This window comes from Thamnophis elegans, chromosome 13 (genome assembly GCF_009769535.1).
Source record: "Thamnophis elegans isolate rThaEle1 chromosome 13, rThaEle1.pri, whole genome shotgun sequence".
Taxonomy (NCBI): Eukaryota; Metazoa; Chordata; class Lepidosauria; order Squamata; family Colubridae; genus Thamnophis; species Thamnophis elegans.
In genome coordinates this window covers 4,500,907-4,520,045 of record NC_045553.1, presented here as the reverse complement: position 1 = coordinate 4,520,045, position 19,139 = coordinate 4,500,907, and the positions used below count along the sequence as shown (strand labels likewise).

The following is a 19,139-nucleotide window of genomic DNA, read 5'->3' as shown; positions in this document are numbered from 1 at the left end:
GAAGGAGGGAGGGAGAGAGAAAGAAAATAAAAAAGAAAAGGGAGAGAGGGGGAAAGGAAGGGGGAGAGTTGGGGAGAAAAACGGAAGGATGGATGGAAGGAAGGAGAAGGGGAGAAAGGGAGAGGGAGAAAAGGGGGAGGTAGAGGAAGGAGAAATGGAGAGACACAGAAAAAGGAGAGAGAAAGAAGGGGGAAGGAAAGAGAAATGGAAAGAGAGAAAGAAAATAAAAAAAGGGAGAGAGGGAGGGAGAAAAAAAGGAAGAGGGAGGGAAGGGGAAAAGTAGGAGGAGAGAGGTGGAAGAAAAAGGAAGAAAGGAAGGAGAAAGGGGGAGAATGGGACAGAGAGAAAAGGGGGAGGGAAGGGAAGGAGAAAGGAATATATCTATATAGATATAGATACATAATTAAAAAAGGGGGGAAAAAAGAAAAGCCTTTCTGGAAGTCCAGCGGTGCGTATAATCCTTCAGCTTCTAGTAGAGCCTTCATCTCTCAACAGGCTTAAGAAAAAAAAATAACTGAACATCTGTAGCTTTTACGTTCCCTCTCCAAGCACTAAAAAACAGAAATAATTTCCAAAAGGTCTCCCAGGTACATCTGGAGATTTCCCACAGGCCGTTGCTTCTTATTAACCTGGGCTAATGAGAGACCTGGAGTTCCAGCTAGAACATTAGCAGCAGAAATTGGATTAAATCGGGGGGTGTGGGAACCAGCAAGGTATCTGGAAGCCCTGGCTTACACTCACACACACACACACACAACCTCGCAGGGATGCGAGGGGAGGATATTAAGTCTGGCTGGCTATATATATATTTATATATATATGGGACGAACGGCGGCTGGATCTGAATCCCGAAGCAGATGGCTAATGTAGACATATTTGCTCTCCCCCGGAATCTCTCTAATAGAGGGAGAATGTACCGTATATACTCGAGTATAGGCCGACCCGAATATAAGCCGAGGCACCTAATTTTACCACAAAAAACTGGAAAAGTTATTGACTCGAGTATAAGCCTAGGGTGGGAAATGCAGCAGCTACCGATAAATTTCAAAAATAAAAATAGATACCAATAATGCCATTGCCCATTGAATAACATATACAGCCTGCCTGTGCCCATTAAATATACAGTAGCCATTGTAAAAATTTGCTCTGCATAACAAATTATTATCACACAATACCGGTGTATTCAATGAAATACTTCACTCACCTCATGATGCTGATGTCCCGCTGTGATGATGATGTCCCGCCTCCTATGACACACGGCACAGTGATTCCTATCATTGGATCACTGTACCAGAGGAGGTGGGACATCGCTATGTGGCTGCTTGCCATAACAAGGAGGAGGTGGGACATCGTTGCAGAGCGGCAGGAGGGGGAGGAAGGGGAATCGTAAGATAGCCCTGCATTACATTAGAACGTGAGGAGGGGGGATGGTGCGGTGCACGCTACGCGGCAAACTGACACAGAGGGAGGGGAAACTCACAGGGGCGCTGGGCCATTCACGAGCGTCACCCAGCGGCATGGCCCCGCCCCTTTTTCTCCTCCATTTCGGGCAAATTTTTCACTGACTCGAGTATAAGCCGAGGCGGCTTTTTTCAGCCCAAAAAGTGGGCTGAAAAACTAGGCTTATACTTGAGTATATACAGTACATTGATCTGATGCCGACTCGCAGCTCGAAAAGCTCGAATCCCTGTGAGGCAATAGCTAAGCGAGTGTGTACATGTGGCAATGGGGAAGCTGAAGATATCCCACAGGTCCTTTCGAGCTGCGAGTCGACATCAGATCAATGTACATTCTCCCTCTATTAGAGAGATTCCGGGGGAGAGCAAATATGTCTACATTAGCCATCTGCTTCGGGATTCAGATCCAGCCGCCGTTCGTCCCTGTAGCAAAATGTCGTGCCACTGCAAATAAGGACAAAACACCTGTCAAGAACTAAAGATTCATAATTTGACATTGCTACCTTCGCTTAGTTATTCCTCCCCCCCCCCCAATAAATTCTATAGAATGTATTTATTTTATTATGAGCCACGGTGGAGCAGTGGTTAGAATGCAGAACTGCGGGCTATTTTAGCTGACTGCCGACAGTTCGATCCACACCGGCTCACGGTTGACTCAGCCTTCCGTCCTTCCGAGATCGGTAAAATGAGGAGACCCAGATTGTTGGGGTGGGTGGGCAGAATGACCCCGGAGACGTCTTCGGACAGTTCTGGCTCTTCGGCTTTGAAATGGAGATGAGCACCGCCCCCTAGAGTGAGGAACAACTAGCACATACGTGCAAGGGGAAACTTTTACCTTTATGAAGTGGATCTCTTTCACCTACCTCTTCTTCCCCTTCTCCCTCCCTGCACAGAAACTCCTTGGAAATTCCCTTCTGAAGCTGGAAGGAGAGGATCGCTTGGATATCAACTGCACTTTACCCTTCAGCGATCAGGTAAGGAGTCTCCTCGGATTCAGCTCCCCTTAATGCCTGCGGCAAGTTTTGTGGCTCCTGAGCAGAGAAGACCGTTTTAAGTTTTGAATAGCTGGCAGATTTATTTTACGTGTTAAATTTGTCCGCTGCCCATTTGGCCAACGGATGTGTCTAGAAAAGCCACGGAGGCGCAGTGGTTAGAATGCAGTACTGCAGGCTACTTCTGCTGACTGCTGGCTGACTACAATTCGGCAGTTTGAATCTCCCCAGGCTCAAGGTTGAACTCAGCCTTTTGTCCTTCCGAGGTGGGTAAAATGAGGACCCAGATTGTTGGGGGGCAAGAGGCTGACTCTGTAAACCGTTTAGAAAGGGCTGGAAAGAACAGTGAAGAGGTATATAAGTCTAAGTGCTATTGTTATTGGTAGGAGACTTCCAAGCAACTAAAGATACAAAGAAAAATATTAAAATAATAAGTACGTTAAAATGGAGTCAGATTTTTTAAGTACGGCGAGTCCTCAACTCGTGACCATGTCGGAGCCTAAAACTTCTGTTAAGTGAGACATTTGTTGAGAGCAGTGTTTCTCAACCTTGTCAACTTGAAGTCCGGACATCTTCAAGTTGACAAGGTTGAGAAACACTGGTTTAGAGTGTTTTGCCCTATTTTATGACTTTTCTTGCCGCCTTGGTCGAGCGAATCGTGGCCGCTATTTAATTAGTCACTCGCTGGTTGAATGAATCTGGCTTCCCCATTGACTTTGCTCGCCGGAAGGTCGCAAAAGGGGCTCCTGAGACCCCCTAAGGACACGGCAACTGTCGTAAATATGAGTTGGTTGTTCAAGCATCCGAATTTGGATCCTGAGACCCTGGGGATGCTGCAACATACGTCCCATTTCCATGTTGCATCACATCGTTTTGCATTTACCTTTTTGAGCCTCCTTTCTGTGCCTTTGATTGACGCATGGGGGTGTCTCTCCTGTCGGAAAGGTGGTCCTGGTGGGCGCTGAAGAAGGACTTTACGCCCTGAATGTGCTAAAGAATTCCTTAACACACGTCCCCGGGATTGGTGCTGTCTTTCAAATCCACCTCATCAAAGACTTGGAGAAGCTGCTCATGATTTCAGGTAAGGATGTCGGGAAGGACTCCCCGGGGGAGGGCCTTTTCTGTGGCTGCTCCGGCCCTTTGGAACGATCTCCCCGTGGAGATTCGGACCCTCACCACCCTTCAGGCTTTCCGCAAAGCCGTTAAGACCTGGCTGTTCTGGCAGGCCTGGGGCTGATGAGTTCCCAGCCCCACTCGAACTGTTGACTGTTGTGTAGTTTTAATTTGTCTCTGTATCCTGTCTTGTTTCGTTCGTTTTTTGTATTGTCCCCTTTCCCATATGTCTGTTCGCCGCCCTGAGTCCCTCCGGGGAATAGGGCGGCATGCAAGTCTAATGAATGGAATGGAACGGATGCCTTCACTTCAGTGGTGGGTTCCGGATCACTTTGCAACTGGTACGGCATCCACCACATGAACACGCACAGCGCACACATGCGTCCTTACCTCTTGTGATCCCTCCGCGAGCTTCTGCGACGCTCCAGCTGCTCGGCGGAGCGTCACACAGGCACCGTATGCAAGAAAGCGTCAAAGAGGCTCAAATGAAGTTAAGGAGGATGGGCTGGCGGGTGAGCCCTCCGGAGCACCGTACTGGAACGGTACCCGGGGCGTACTGCCTGCAACCCACCACTGCTTCGCTTTCAATGCAAGACTCGCCAGAAAATATATCTCTGCTGCCCCCACCCCTTACGATCACAGTCCTGATTTACCACTTCTGGCTTGTATGTACACTGAGAGCTTAAGAACCAGAGACAAATCCCTTGTGTCTCCAATCACACTTGGCCAATAAAGGAATTCTCTCTCTCCGTGGCATGGTTTCCCCAGGAGACGAAAGGGCGCTGTGCCTTGTGGATGTGAAAAAAGTCAAGCAGTCCCTCGCTCAGTCCCACCTCCCGGCTCAACCTGACGTCTCGCCCAATGTTTTTGAAGCCGTGAAAGGCTGCCATCTTTTTGCGGCAGGCAAGGTAAGACACCTCCAAGCTCTCTGTCATTCATGGAACAATCCGTGGACACGAGTGGTGGCGAATCCACGTGTCCCCCGGATAATGTTGCAGGAGCGGTCCCTGGGACCAGAGATTTCATCTTACGAGCTTTCGGACTTGTGCTGGAACACGTCTCCCGGGAATGTCTCTTTAGCAGAATGTGTGCTGTTCTCTGTGTGGTATATATGTGATGCCTGTTGTATCCGGCTTTTTAGATGCAGATTGGGGTGCGTTGATGGCTGGCTTTTAAGTCGTTGGCTGTCGTTTGCTTTTGCTGCCAAGCCCCCGCCTCCTAAGTACTTGAAAGGCTGGTGGTAAAGCAGCATGCCTGTTGACCAATGAAGGGCCTGTTTACCAGGCTTCAATCACTTCCCTGGCTGTTTTTGCTAGTAAGATTGTTGGACGAGCAGGCACAAAAACAGCCAGCTACTAAGATTGTTGGACGAGCAGGCACAAAAACAGCCAGCTACTAAGATTGTTGAACGAGCAGGCACAAAAACAGCCAGCTACTAAGATTGTTGGATGAGCAGGCACAAAAACAGCCAGTTACTAAGATTGTTGGACGAGCAGGCACAAAAACAGCCAGCTACTAAGATTGTTGGACGAGCAGGCACAAAAACAGCCAGCTACTAAGATTGTTGGACGAACAGGCATAAAAACAGCTAATTAGTAAGATTGTTGGATGAGCAGGAACAAAAACAGCCAGCTACTAAGATTGTTGGACGAGCAGGCACAAAACCAACTAGTTAGTAAGATTGTTGGATGAGCAGGAACAAAAACAGCCAGCTACCAAGATTGTTAGACGAGCAGTCACAAAAACAGTTGTAAATGTGAAAAATGATCCCAAATCACTTTTTTCAGGCCCGTTGTAACTTCGAACAGTCACTAAACGAACTGTTGTAAGTCAAGGACTCTCTGCATCTCCCTAATGTGAGGTTAAGCAAGCAGGCAAGCCCGGCCTTCAAAGAGCCTGACTTAAACTTTCATTCCGCGTGAGCAAATGACTGTTACTTACATGCGTGGCCTCCTATTGATTGAAGCCGATCCCTGGTATTGCCAGCCTCTTTCCTAAATGGTGCTTCTGTTGGGTTCCTTTGCAGATCGACAACGGGTTGTGCATCTGCGCGGCCATGCCCAGCAAAGTCGTGGTGTTGCGTTACAACGAGAGCCTCAGCAAGTACTGCATTAGGAAGGTAAAGTGCCTTCTGGGTCCCACAGGCACCTAACAATGTCTCTAGTGACAGTCTGGGGGCACGTCTGTTACATCAATCGAATTGGACCATGCCTCCTTCCCTTCAACCTGCCTGCAACAAGCACACCTACATTATAATCCCTTAGTTAGGGTTACGTCCTAACATGCCTCCATAATCAGCTGGTTCTACAGAAAGGGCGTCAGACTGGATTTCATTGAGGGCTGCGTCAGGGTTGTGTTTGACCACAAGGGGGCTGGCTTGGGGGTGGCCAGCTCGACATCACTTGTGTCATGGGCGCCTATGGTGGCCCAAGCGCTTTGTCAGCTCTGATGATGGTGGCTGATGAGGAAGAGGAGGAACAGCTGGATCCAGTGCCTGACATGCTGGTGCACAGATGGCAGAGGAGAGCAGTGGAAATTGATGGACCGGTCCTTGGGACGGAAGAGCCACCGCTGCTAGGGAAGCCCCACTCTACCTCTGGGGATAAAAGGCAGGGGGCAGAGATGAATAGATGTGGCAGAGGAGAGGAGAGCAGTGAAAATCTATGGGCCGGTCCTTGGGACGGAAGAGCCACCGCTTCTAGCTAAGTCCCATCCTAGCTCTGGGGATAGAAGGCAGGGGGCAGAGATGAATAGATGTGGCAGAGGAGAGGAGAGCAGTGGAAATCTATGGGCCGGTCCTTGGGACGAAAGAGTCACTGCTGCTAGGGAAGCCCCACTCTACCTCTGGGGATAAAAGGCAGGGGGCAGAGATGAATAGATGTGGTAGACAACTATTCATCTTCTGGCCGGACGGACTTGTTATCCTGCGAGAGAATCTTTTTGCCGGGGGTGCTGGCGCTCCCCATAAAAGAATCTTTTGAGTTGGCTTCAGAGGGTTTGTTATGTTTGGGGAGCTGGGTCAGAACATGTGGGACCACAGCAGACAAGTTCTGGAGAAGACCTTCAGCCAGGCAGGGTGTTCTCCAAGAAAGGGAGGACTTTGCCAACCGAGCTTGTGTTTTTGCTCTCGCAGGAGATAGAAACCTCGGAGCCGTGCAGCTGTATCCATTTCACCAATTACAGCATCATCGTCGGGACCAACAAGTTTTACGAAATTGAGATGAAGCAGTACACCCTAGAAGGTAGGAAACCCCGTGACACGACAAAAGCGCGTCGACAAAACCGCGGTGCTAAAACCGTGATGTCATCAACGCGCCGACAGAAGCGCGATTTAAGTTAAGGTAAGGGTTAGGTTTAGGGTCAGGGTTAGGTTTAGGGTCAGGGTTAGGGGTAGGGTTAGGGTTAGGTTTAGAGCGCGCTTCTGTCGGCGTGCTGTTGTCGACGCGCTTCAGCGCTCATTCGTCGGCACGGATTAGAACTCGTGGTTTTGTCACTGCGGTTTAGTCGGGCGTGCTTTTGTTGGGCGCCCTTTTGTCGGTGAACCAGGAAACCCTTCTTACCGGCAGTCAAAAAGCTGTGGAAGGAGGAGCGATGGGAGGGCATCCTTTCCCTCCATTCACACCTTTGGTCAGCAAGAAAAAAAAGGTTTTGTGGGGGTGGAGACACGAGGGGCTCGCCTAGAAGGGAGTGGAGAGTCAGTCCAGGTGGCCAGGAAGGGAGCAGAATTGAAAAGAAAGAGAGCAATAGCAAGACAAGCTTAGATTTATAGGCTGCTTCACAGTGCTTTCCAGCCCTCTCTAAGCGGTTTAAGAGTCAGCCTCTTTCCCCCAACGACCTGGGTCCTCATTTAACCGATCTCAGAAGGAGGGAAGGCTGAGTCGACCTTGAGCCGGTCAGGATTGAACTCCTGGCAGAGGGTAGAGTTAGCCTGTGATACTGCTTTCTAACTACTACACAGGAAGGGAAGGGAGGAAGGAAGGCAGGCAGGCAGGCAGGCAGGCAGGCAGGCAGGCAGGCTGAGTCAATCTTGAGCCAGTCATGATTGAACTCCTGGCAGTCGGCAGAGTTAGCCTGGAATACTGCATTCTAACCATTGTACAGGGAGGGAGGGAGGGAGGGAGGAAGGAAGGAAGGAAGGAAGGAAGGAAGGGCAAAGCAATAGCACTTAGACATATACCGCTTCGCAGTGCTTTCCAGCCCTCTCTAAGGGGTTTACAGAGTCAGCCTCTTGCCCCCAACAATCTGGCTCCTCATTTTACCCACCTTGGAAGAATGGAAGGCTGGGTCAGGAGAAAGAAAGAGAGAGAGAGAGAGAAAAGAAAGAAAGAAAAAAGAAAGAAAGAACGGACAAGGAAAGAAAAAGAAAGAAAGAAAGAAGGAAGGAAGGAAGGAAAGCCAATAGCAATAGCACTTAGACTTATATACCACTTCACAGTGCTTTTACAGCCCTCTCTAAGCGGTTTACAGAGTCAGCCTCTTGACCCCCAACAATCTGGGTCCTCATTTCACCAACCTTGGAAGAATGGAAGGCTGAGTCAGGAGAAAGAGAGAGAGAGAGAGAGAGAGAGAGAGAAAAGAAAGAAAGAAAAAAGAAAGAAAGAACGGACAAGGAAAGAAAAAGAAAGAAAGAAAGAAGGAAGGAAGGAAGGAAGGAAAGCCAATAGCAATAGCATTTAGACTTATATACCACTTCATAGTGCTTTCATAGCTCTCTAAGCGGTTTACAGAGTCAGCCTCTTGGCCCCCAACAATCTGGGTCCTCATTTTACCAGCCTCAATAAGGATGGAAGGCTGTGTCAACCTAGAGCCAGTCAGGATCGAACTGCTGGCAGCGAGCAAGGTTAGCCACCACGGCTCTCTGGTGTAGGATTCCAAGCAAGGTCGTGCTTTAACTCAAACTGAATCATGTCGTTGTAGAATTCCTGGATAAGAATGACCACACCTTGGCATCCGCTGTGTTTGCATCCTCCAACAATAGTTTCCCAATCAACATCATCCAGGTGAACCCAGCAGGGCAGAGGGAGGAGTATCTGCTGTGCTTCCATGGTAAGTTGATATGAGAGGTGGTGGGTGGGAAGCAGGAGTAATGGGCTATAGAGGATGGAATCAAATTGAGTGGGGTGGAATCTATGGAATGGAGTGGAGTGGAATGGAATAGAAATAGGAAAGGAATATATGGAACGTAATGGAATGAGGTGGAATGGAATGGAGTGGAATGGAGTGGAATGGACTAGAAATAGGAATGGAATATATGGAATGGAGTGGAATGAATAAATGGAGTGGAATGGAATGTATGGATTGAAGAATGAAGTGGAATGGAATTGAATGGAATACAGTATATGGAATGGAATTGAATATATGGAATTGAGTGGCATGGAATTGAATAGAAATAGGAATGGAATATATGGAATGGAGTGAAGTGGAAGGAATACATGGAATAGAGTGGAATGGAATGTATGGATTGAAGAATGGAGTGGAATTGAATGGAATATATGGAATGGAATATACCGAATTGAATGGAGTGGAATAGAAATAGGAATGGAATTGAATATATGGAATGGAATGGAATGTATGGATTGAAGAATGAAGTGGAGTGGAATTGAATGGAATACATGGAATGGAGTGAAGTGGAATGAATACATGAAATAGAGTGGAATGGAATGTATGGATTGAAGAATGAAGTGGAATGGAGTGGAATTGAATGAATATATGGAATGGAATATACCGAATTGAATGGAATGGAATACAAATAGGAATGGAATGTATGGATTGAAGAATGAAGTGGAATGGAGTGGAATTGAATGGAATATGTGGAATGAAATATACCGAATTGAATGGAGTGGAATAGAAATAGGAATGGAATGGAATATATGGAATGGAATGGAATCTATGGATTGAAGAAAGAAGTGGAATTGAATGGAATATATGGAATGGAATATACCAAATTGAATGGAGTGGAATAAAAATAGGAATGGAATTGAATATATAGAATGGAATGGAATGTATAGATTGAAGAATGAAGTGGAGTGGAATTGAATGGAATACATGGAATGGAGTGGAGTGGAATTGAATGGAATGTATGGAGTGAAGCCGAGTGGAATAGAAATAGGAATGGTATGGAATGAAATGTATGGAGTGGAATGGAATAGAATGGAATATACGGAATGAAATTGAGCGGAGTAAAAAGGAATAGCTTTATTGGCCAAGCGTGATTGGAATTGGCCTCTGCAATCATGTCTCACCTAGTCCCTTTTTTTTTTCATTAAACTGGTCGCTTCTAATTTCTGCCGCCATTCTCCATACGATTTTGCCTCTGGTCCTACCTAATCATCTTTGTTGCTCTTCATTCTTTCTACAAAAGAAAAGAAATTCCCCATACTGACCTTTTACTAATTACTGGTTCGTTAAGGACGATTGAATTTCTGGACTCATGGCAGACTGCTAGCAGTATTTCTTTCTTAAATATCCCACTTCAATTATTATTATTTTTTGCCACTTCCTCGCAGAATTTGGCGTTTTTGTTGACTCCTATGGAAGACGCAGCCGCTCGGATGACCTGAAATGGAGCCGCCTACCTCTGGCGTTTGGTGAGTATCGGATTTATCTCTGACTTCCTTGCTCTGCGTGCAGCTTATTGTGGTATTTTTATTTATTTTTTTAATGCGGAGGGTTGTAAAATTACTCCAGGAAAATACATACCCTTGAGAGATTTAGCTTTCAAAAATGACAGGTGTAATCTGGAGGCTAAAACATATGAAGAACGGTTGCAGGAACTGGGGATGTCTAGTTTGATGAAAAGAAGGGCTAGGGGAGGCATGATAGCAGTCTTCCAATATCTCAGGGGCTGCCCCAAAGAAGAGGGAGTCAAGCTATTCTCCAAAGCACCCGAGGATAGAACAATGATGAAGGATGTTTAAATAATTATAGACAAATATAAATGGAGGTACAAGGGTAACATGTATAAATGAGTTAAAATACTTGAGTTAATATGAATTACGTTGGACGACTGTGGAAGAGATGCACAAAAACCTTTTGTAACCAACTGATACACTTTCTACAGTATGTAAGGAAGGGAGAGTTTATGTGATGTGTTTGTTTTGAATTTTTTTTAAAATAAATATTTAAAAAAAAGAAGCAATGGGTGGAAACTAATCAAGGAGAGAAGCAACTTAGAACCATGGAGAAATTTCCTGACAGTTAGAACAATTCATCAGTGGAACAACTTGCCTCCAGAAGTTATGAATGCCCCAACACTGGAAGTCTTTAAGAAGATGTTAGATAGCCATTTGTCTGAAGTGGTATAGGGTTTCCTGCCTAGGTAGAGGGTTGGACTAGAAGACCTCCAAGATCCCTTCCAACTCTGCCATTGTATTGTATTGTATCGTATTGTATTGTATTATATTGTATTGTATTGTATTGTAAGGACTAGGGGAGAGATGATAGCAGTCTTCCAATATCTCAGGGGTTGCCACAAAGAAGAGGGAGTCAAGCTGTTCTCCAAGGCACCTGAGGGTAGAATAAGAAGCAATGGGTGGAAACTAATTAAGGAGAGAAGCAACTTAGAACTGAGGAGAAATTTCCTAACAGTGAGAACAATTAACCAGTGGAACAACTTGCCTCCAGAAGTTGTGAATGCTCCAACACTGGAAGTCTTTAAGAAGATGTTGGATAGCCATTTGTCTGAAACGGTATAGGGTTTCCTGCCTAGGTAGAGGGTTGGACTAGAAGACCTCGAAGGTGCCTTCCAACTCTGCTATTGTATTATTGTATTGTATTGTATTAATCCTTGATTTAGGGCCATAATTCAGCCCCCCCCCAATCTGTTGTTCAATGAAATATTTGTTGAATTTTGCCCCGTTTCATGCCGCCATTGAAACCACTGCGGTTGTTAAGTGAGTAACACGGTTAAGTTCACCCTAACCCATTGACTTTCTCTAACCTGGCTTCTCTCTCTCCTGGGCGCGGGCGCAGCCTACCGGGAACCGTACCTGTTTGTGACCCACTTCAACTCCCTGGAGGTGATAGAAATTCAAGCACGCGCCTCTCTCGGGTAAGTCAGGAGTTGGCCTTTGGGGACCCCAAGCGCCAGATGGTCCCCCTTTAAGCCTTTGGGACAACGCTTGCCCCCACCCCCATCTAAAGAGTGTCTTTCTCTCCTTCCTCCCCGACTGCCAGCATCCCGGCCCGAGCCCACCTGGACATCCCGAGCCCTCGTTACCTGGGCCCTGCAATCTCTTCCGGAGCCATTTACCTGGCCTCTTCCTATCAGGACAAACTGAGAGTCATTTGCTGCAAAGGGAATTTGGTGAAGGAATCCAACAATGAACATCACCGGGGCTCCTCCACCACTCGCAGGTAAGAAGCGGCGATCCAGCTCTCAAGGGAGAATCGGGGATGCTTTCTAGCTAAGGGAGGGAGGGGGGGATTGAGAGGGGCTCTGTTATGGCCAATGGCACGACAAAACCGCGCTCGACTAAGCCGCGCCCGATTAAACCGCGTCGCTGACGTCATCAACAGGGCGACAACAGCGAGCGCGGAGAAAGAAGGGCGCTTTAAATAGCGCTTTGAAAGCAAGCTGATTGAAGTTAAGGTAAGGGTTAGGGTTAGGGTTAGGTTAAGGGTTAGGATTAGGTTAAGGGTTAGGGTTAGGGTTAGGGTTAGGTTAAGGGTTAGGATTAGGTTTAGGGTTAGGTTAAGGGTTAGGTTTAGGGTTAGGTTAAGGGTTAGGTTTAGGATTAGGTTTAGGATTAGGTTTAGGGGGGTTAGGTTTAGGTTTAGGGGTTAATTTTAGGTTTAGCGTTTACAGCGTGCTTCTGTCTCCGCGCTGTTGTCGCCCTGTGATGACGTCAGCTACGCGGTTTCGTCGAGCGCCCTTTAGTTGAACGCGATTTTGTGGTGGAACCGTTATGGCCCACTGGTAGCCAACGGAGCTGGCAGCAGAGTCAGACTGTGAGGAGGTTGGGGAGGATTATGGGTCAGTCCTGGAGGCTGGAGAAGGCTTGGACAAGGGCTCTGCGTCGGAAGCAGAGAGGGAGCTAGACAGCAGCGAAGCAGAAGAACAGCTGGAGCCTGTTCCCAGGGTGCGCATGCTCAGAGCTGCCAGGAGACAAGAACACTTAAGAAAGCAGGGTCGACTTGGGAGTAAAGCCACACATTGGAGGTGATTGGCCCCTCCCATAGGAAACAAAAGAGCGAATGGGGAGGGGGCTTTTGCAGGAAACAATTTGTTCATTCGGTCATGTCAAGAGTGGAAAGTTCTGTTTCTGACTATCTCTGTGCCAAGTTTTGCCTTGCCCTGCGTTTGGAAACTCGCTATCTGGCAGCTCTCCAAGCGAGATGAGGTTCGTGTGGGTAAATATTCCTCGGAAAGACTGTTTGCTAAAGCCTTGCAGACTGTGAATGAAAGGAATTTACAATCGTATAAATAAAAGGGTTTTTTTCCCGGGACCAAGACTCTTGCTTCTTGCTTTATAAGGAAGCCTGGGTCAGAACAGGCTCTGAAATTGGGCAGGTGGTCCCGAAGAGGCGGGATGGGAAGGGAGAATGGCAGGGATTGGTGAAGCACCTTGGTGAAATATCCCAAAGGTGTTTTTTTTCAGGAGGCAACTGGACTTTCTTGGGTTTTTTTTGTTGTTGTTGTTTGAAAATGTTTCGCTTCTCATCCCAAGAAAATATGATCCCTTAAGAAGATGGATACTCCTTGCAGACAGCTGGTCATTTGCATCCTTTTAGGGGGTCATTGAGGCCACTTGGAGGATTTATATTCCTTGCAGACAGCTGGTCATTTGCCTCCTTTTAGAGAGTCATCGAGGCCACTTGGAGGTTTTATACTCCTTGCAGACAGCTGGTCAATTGCGTCCTTTTAGAGGGTCATTGAGGCCACTTGGAGGTTTTATATTCCTTGCAGGCAGCTGGTCATTTGCCTCCTTTTAGAGGGTCATTGAGGCCACTTGGAGGATTTATACTCCTTGCAGACAGCTGGTCATTTGCCTCCTTTTAGAGAGTCATCGAGGCCACTTGGAGGTTTTATACTCCTTTCAGACAGCTGGTCATTTGCATCCTTTTAGGGGGTCATTGAGGCCACTTGGAGGTTTTATACTCCTTGCAGACAGCTGGTCAATTGCGTCCTTTTAGAGGGTCATTGAGGCCACTTGGAGGATTTATATTCCTTGCAGACAGCTGGTCATTTGCCTCCTTTTAGAGAGTCATCGAGGCCACTTGGAGGTTTTATACTCCTTTCAGACAGCTGGTCATTTGCCTCCTTTTAGAGGGTCATTGAGGCCACTTGGAGGTTTTATATTCCTTGCAGGCAGCAGGTCATTTGCCTCCTTTTAGAGGGTCATTGAGGCCACTTGGAGGATTTATACTCCTTGCAGACAGCTGGTCATTTGCATCCTTTTAGAGGGTCATTGAGGCCACTTGAAGGATTTATATTCCTTGCATGCAGCTGGTCATTTGCCTCCTTTGAGAGGGTCATTGAGGCCACTTGGAGGATTTATATTCCTTGCAGACAGCTGGTCATTTGCATCCTTTTAGAGGGTCATTGAGGCCACTTGGAGGTTTATCTGTAGTTCTCAAGGTCACTTGAGTGGTGCCAACGGTTCCTGTAGTCTGCCATTTTTTCCTCTGGAAATCCAGTCCTGCTCCCACACCATTCAAAGGGTATTCATCCCAAATTGTATAGCAGAAAAGTCGGAAAGATTCTCCATCATCCAGGTCGTGGTTGTCCCAAAGGTGCTTTTTTTCAAGAGGCAACTGGACTTCTTTGTTGTTGTTTTTTCTTTTGAAGATGTTTCGCTTCTCATCCCAGAAGCTTCGTCAGCTCCGACTCGATGGTGGGGGAATGGAAGGATTGATATTCCTTGCAGACAGCTGGTCATTTGCGTCCTTTTAGAGGGTCCTTGAAGCACTTGGAAGTTCATCTGTGTCCAGATCTGTAGCTATACAATTTGGGACGAACACCCTTTGAATGGTGTGGGATGTAGAAATGGATTTCCAGAAAGAAAAAAATGGCAGACTACAGAAACCATTTGAACCACTCAGGTGACCCTGAGGATACAGATAAAACCTCCAAGTGGCATCACAGACCCTCTAAAACAGATGCAAATGACCAGCTGCCTACAAGGAATATAAATCCTCCAAGTGGCCTCAATGACCCTCTAAAATGGATGCAAATGACCAGCTGCCTGCAAGGAGTATAAATCTTCCAAGTGGCCTCAATGGCTCTCTAAAAAGAATGCAAATGACCAGCTGCATGCCAGGAATATAAATCCTCCAACTGGCCTCAATGACCCTCTAGAAAGGATGCAAAAGACCAGCTGTCTGCAAGGAGTATAAATCCTCCAAGTGGCCTCAATGACTCTCTAAAATGACGCAAATGACCAGCTGCCTGCAAGGAATATAAATCCTCCAAGTGGCCTCAATGACCCTCTCAAGAGGATGCAAATGACCAGCTGCCTGCAAGGAATATAAATCCTCCAAGTGGCCTCAATGACTCTCTAAAATGACGCAAATGACCAGCTGCCTGCAAGGAATATAAATCCTCCAAGTGGCCTCAATGACCCTCTAAAAGGATGCAAATGACCAGCTGCCTGCAAGGAATATAAACCCTTCCATTCCAACCACCATCCGGTCAGAGCTGAAGAAGCTTCTTGGATGACAAGCGAAAGGTCTTCGAAAGAAAAAATAAACAAAGTTCAGTTGCCTCCTGGAAAAAAAAAGCTCCTTTGGTGGGAACAACCATGACCTGAATGACGGAGAATCTTGACGGACTATTATATCTTTGCCTTCCTCAATTCTCCAGGCTGCGCGAACAATACAGGTAACGCTGCACATCGCAATCTAATTGGAAGTTTTTCTGTCCCCTTTTTTTTTTTGATTGACAGCAGCCCAAACAAGAGAGGTCCGCCCACGTATAACGAGCACATCACCAAGCGGGTAGCGTCGAGCCCAGGGCCCCCCGAAGGTCCCAGCCACCCTCGCGAGCCAAGCACACCGCATCGCTACCGAGAAGGAAGGACAGAGCTACGGAGGGACAAATCTCCGGGACGCCCCCTGGAGAGGGAGAAATCCCCGGGAAGGGTGCTCAGCACCCGCCGAGAAAGGTCCCCAGGGAGACTGTTTGAGGAGAGCAGCAGGGGACGAATACAAGTGGGGGGCGCCCGGACCCCCCTCGCCCAGGTCAACAAGGTACGGCACGATGGGGACACTCCCCACAAACTTCCCACCCTCCTTGTGAAAGAAAAATGGTTCTCCTACTGGGGAAAATGAAAGCCAGTTTGGTGTAGTGGTTAAGGCACCAGTCTAAAAACTAGGTGACAATGAGTTCTAGTTCTACCTTAGGCGTGAAAATCAATTGGGTGATTTGGGGCCAATCACTAGGAGACGGTGAGTTCTAGTCCTGCCTTAGGCATGAAAGCCAATTGGGTGGTTTTGGGCCAATCACTAGGAGAAGGTGAGTTCTAGTCCTGCCTTAGACATGAAAGCCAATTGGATGACTTTGGGCCAATCACTAGGAGAAGGTGAGTTCTAGTCCTGTCTTAATCATGAAAGCTGGCTGGGGGACTTTGGGCCAATCACTAGGAGATGGTGTGTTCTAGTCCTGCCTTAGACATGAAAGTCAATTGGATGACTTTGAGCCAATCACTAGGAGATGGTGAGTTCTAGTCCTGCCTTAGACATGAATGCCAATTGGATGACTTTGGGCCAATCACTAGGAGACGGTGAGTTCTAGTCCTGCCTTAGACACGAACGCCAATTGGAGATGACTTTGGGCCAATCACTAGAAGACGGTGAATTCTAGTCCTGCCTTAGACATGAAAGTCAGCTGGGGGACTTTGGACCAATCCCTTACTCTCAGCTCAACTCAACTCACAGTCTTATGGTTATGGGCAAAATAGAGGGAGGAAAGAGGATTAGTTACGTTTGCCACCTGATTCATGACAAAAATGAGTTGAAGGAACACTGCTTTAAAAGGTGATGTTGAAAAGTCAGCCCGGGAGGCTAAGTGAATTTAAGCAATCTCATAGTATAGTATAGTCTTTATTGTCGTACAAAATAAATACAACGAAATTGGTTTTCATCTGCTGAAAAAAAGAGAGATGGGGGGAGAGGGAGAGAGAGAGAAACCTGTGAGGCTCAATCTTGAATTCTGGACTTTTGCAAACATGGTTCCCCTTCCTGAATTTAATATGCCTCTTGTCAACTCCCAGCATTGTCATAGTAAGAGAAGGGTGGTGGTGGGTGGAGTGCATTCCATGCATACTGTTGTCTGAAGTCGGAGCTCAGATTACTGCAGCAGGCTTGGGAGGGGTGCATCTCATAGGGAAATGTGATTTATGACACAGACTGAGGGGAGGGAAGGAACAGGGGTAAAGTTCAGCCATAAATCAAACAAAGTTTAGACCTGACCGTGGAAAGATATTGCCTATGATGCTCCTAATAAATGACTAGTTTTCTATTGAAACTTGGCTCAATACTCATGAATCAATTAGGGCATTTTTAGGAAACCTTACAGCTCTTTTTCTTGTTGTTTTCGCCTTCTCCTCCTCAGGTCTGGGACCAATCTTCAGTATAAACGTCACCTCCGACCTGGAACTCCAAGGAAGAACAGAAAAAATATCCAGAATTAAGACGCTCTACCCATTTCACCACACCACCCTCGCCGCCCCCTTAAGTAATCCCCACTGGGCTCAAATTCATTCCAGCAGCAACGGCGTTCAATCCAGAAGGATGGACGTTCGTCGCGAGGATTGCCTTGCATTTCAAGTGGGATTTTTTTTTTCCGCCTTCTTGGCGTCTCCTTCTTCTTTTTTCCTCCCCGTTATCCCGGTCCTTGGGGGAACGTGGGGCGGGGAAGGGTCACTTTGTATTACTGCTCCTTTCAAAGCAGTTCCTCGGTTTTTCTATTTCTCTTTTACCTGTCGAGCCGTCCGATGGGGATCTGGGCATTTGCCCCAAGACTCAGAAAAACAAAACCCAAACACGTGGCTGTCCGTTTATTTTGGGGGAAGCCTTGTATAACCAGCAACGGTCCGATGTCTCTTGTCTGCTCCCCTCCCTCCCCCCGATGTTCATTTTCTTCTCCTGCAGAGCTTTTAGCGAAATCTCTCGGGCAACGGAGCGAATCAGTTGCTTCCCAGAATAGATAAGATACTTTTGGGGGGGAATTTGACCATTCCAGACCCAACAATGCAAAGAAAACGTAGCCATCAGCGCAGCTCTGTGGTTCTGCCGGGTTGCAGAGAAGAAATGTCATTTGTAACGATACTCCCCCCCACCCACACACATTGATGAAACCTGCCCACTGGTCTACCGCCCTCTGCATCCAAAGTTTCCAGGGGAAGAGTCTCGACTGCCCCGTTCACATACAAACGCACACACACACAAACGCACAGAGCCAGGCCTCCGCCCTCCCCCCAGGCTTCCTGCATGGCGACGTCCCCGCATGCTTCCTGCACCGCCGTCATCTTGACCGCAGCCTCCTTTTCAGTTGCTTTGCTCGATATTGTATAGCTCGTAATTTTCCCAGTGTTCCAATACCGAAGCCTTTTTCTTCGAGGCGATGCTGCAACCGGAAAACCATCCTTTATGGACCTGGGGGTGGAGGGAGAAAAGAGGGGGGGGGGAGAGAAACTGGCACCGGAGGAGGAAACGGGACAGTTCTTGAGACCACCGCCGCAACTGAGCCCACCGAGGCACGGCAGATCCCCCTCTGGGATGAGATCCGGTCCACCTCGCCGAACGAGATGCCAACAACGGCCCAGCTGAGGAGATGCTGTCTTCCCCCCCCCCCCCACACTCCAAGATCAGGGGGGGCAGACAGAAAGAGCAGGAAAACCGAACCGCGTGGCCAAAAAGAGCGAGGAAAGTCACAGAAAGTGGACGGAGTGGGGGGGTCCTCTGTGTCACCCAGAGGAGAGCCCCCCCACTCCTTGCTTTGGGAAAAGGATGCGGGCAACAAACCAGCGGTGGCTCTTCCTTCTGCCACCACAGCCCCGTCTCGCTTCTCATCATCGGCTCCCGCCCGCTTCTGACACACCGTTCTGAGCCGTAATTTGCTTCCGCTCTGTTTTTTTGCTCCCAGCTGGCCAGAGCAATTCCACCTTGCCTCCGCCGGTTCCTTTGGGCACCTCTACTCCTCCCCCCCCCCAACTTCCCAGTGCTGCCCTACAGAGAGCCCCTCCGCCTCTACCTGCTTCATCGGTGCCCTTCGGGTTTTGGGGGGGTCTGTTGTGGATAAACAGGGTCAGGACGATTGCATCCCTCCGGCGGTTTGTCAGGAAACGTGCCTGGATTTCCGTCTCCGGGAGTCCCGGGAGTTCTTTGAAGGTCTTTGCATCTCACAGGGGGGGGAGAAAGAAAAACCTCCTACCGATTAATACTACTACTACTACCACTACTTAATAATGATAATCCCTCATTACCTGAAAACTCGACGCCTCGAGTCCTCGAAAGTGTATATCGCGTGTCTTGTTTGTGAAAATGCTTCCTGCTATAGAATAGCTTCCGAACACTTGTACATATTGACAACAAAACTTTATATTCGTAAAAAAGAAAAAAAAAGGAATCAAACCCG

General features: G+C 47.7%; 1 protein-coding gene across 1 annotated transcript in view; it reads left to right on the top strand.

Annotated features, from left to right (window-relative positions):
- The window catches only part of CIT (citron rho-interacting serine/threonine kinase), a 156,677-nt gene extending 137,538 nt beyond the window's left edge, over positions 1-19,139 (top strand). The window contains 11 exon segments of the mRNA XM_032228836.1: positions 2,351-2,431; positions 3,395-3,530; positions 4,331-4,470; positions 5,589-5,681; positions 6,696-6,804; positions 8,480-8,608; positions 10,069-10,149; positions 11,534-11,612; positions 11,738-11,917; positions 15,448-15,751; positions 17,115-19,139. Of these exon segments, the coding sequence (XP_032084727.1) occupies positions 2,351-2,431; positions 3,395-3,530; positions 4,331-4,470; positions 5,589-5,681; positions 6,696-6,804; positions 8,480-8,608; positions 10,069-10,149; positions 11,534-11,612; positions 11,738-11,917; positions 15,448-15,751; positions 17,115-17,138 (1,356 nt within the window). The 3' untranslated portion in view covers positions 17,139-19,139.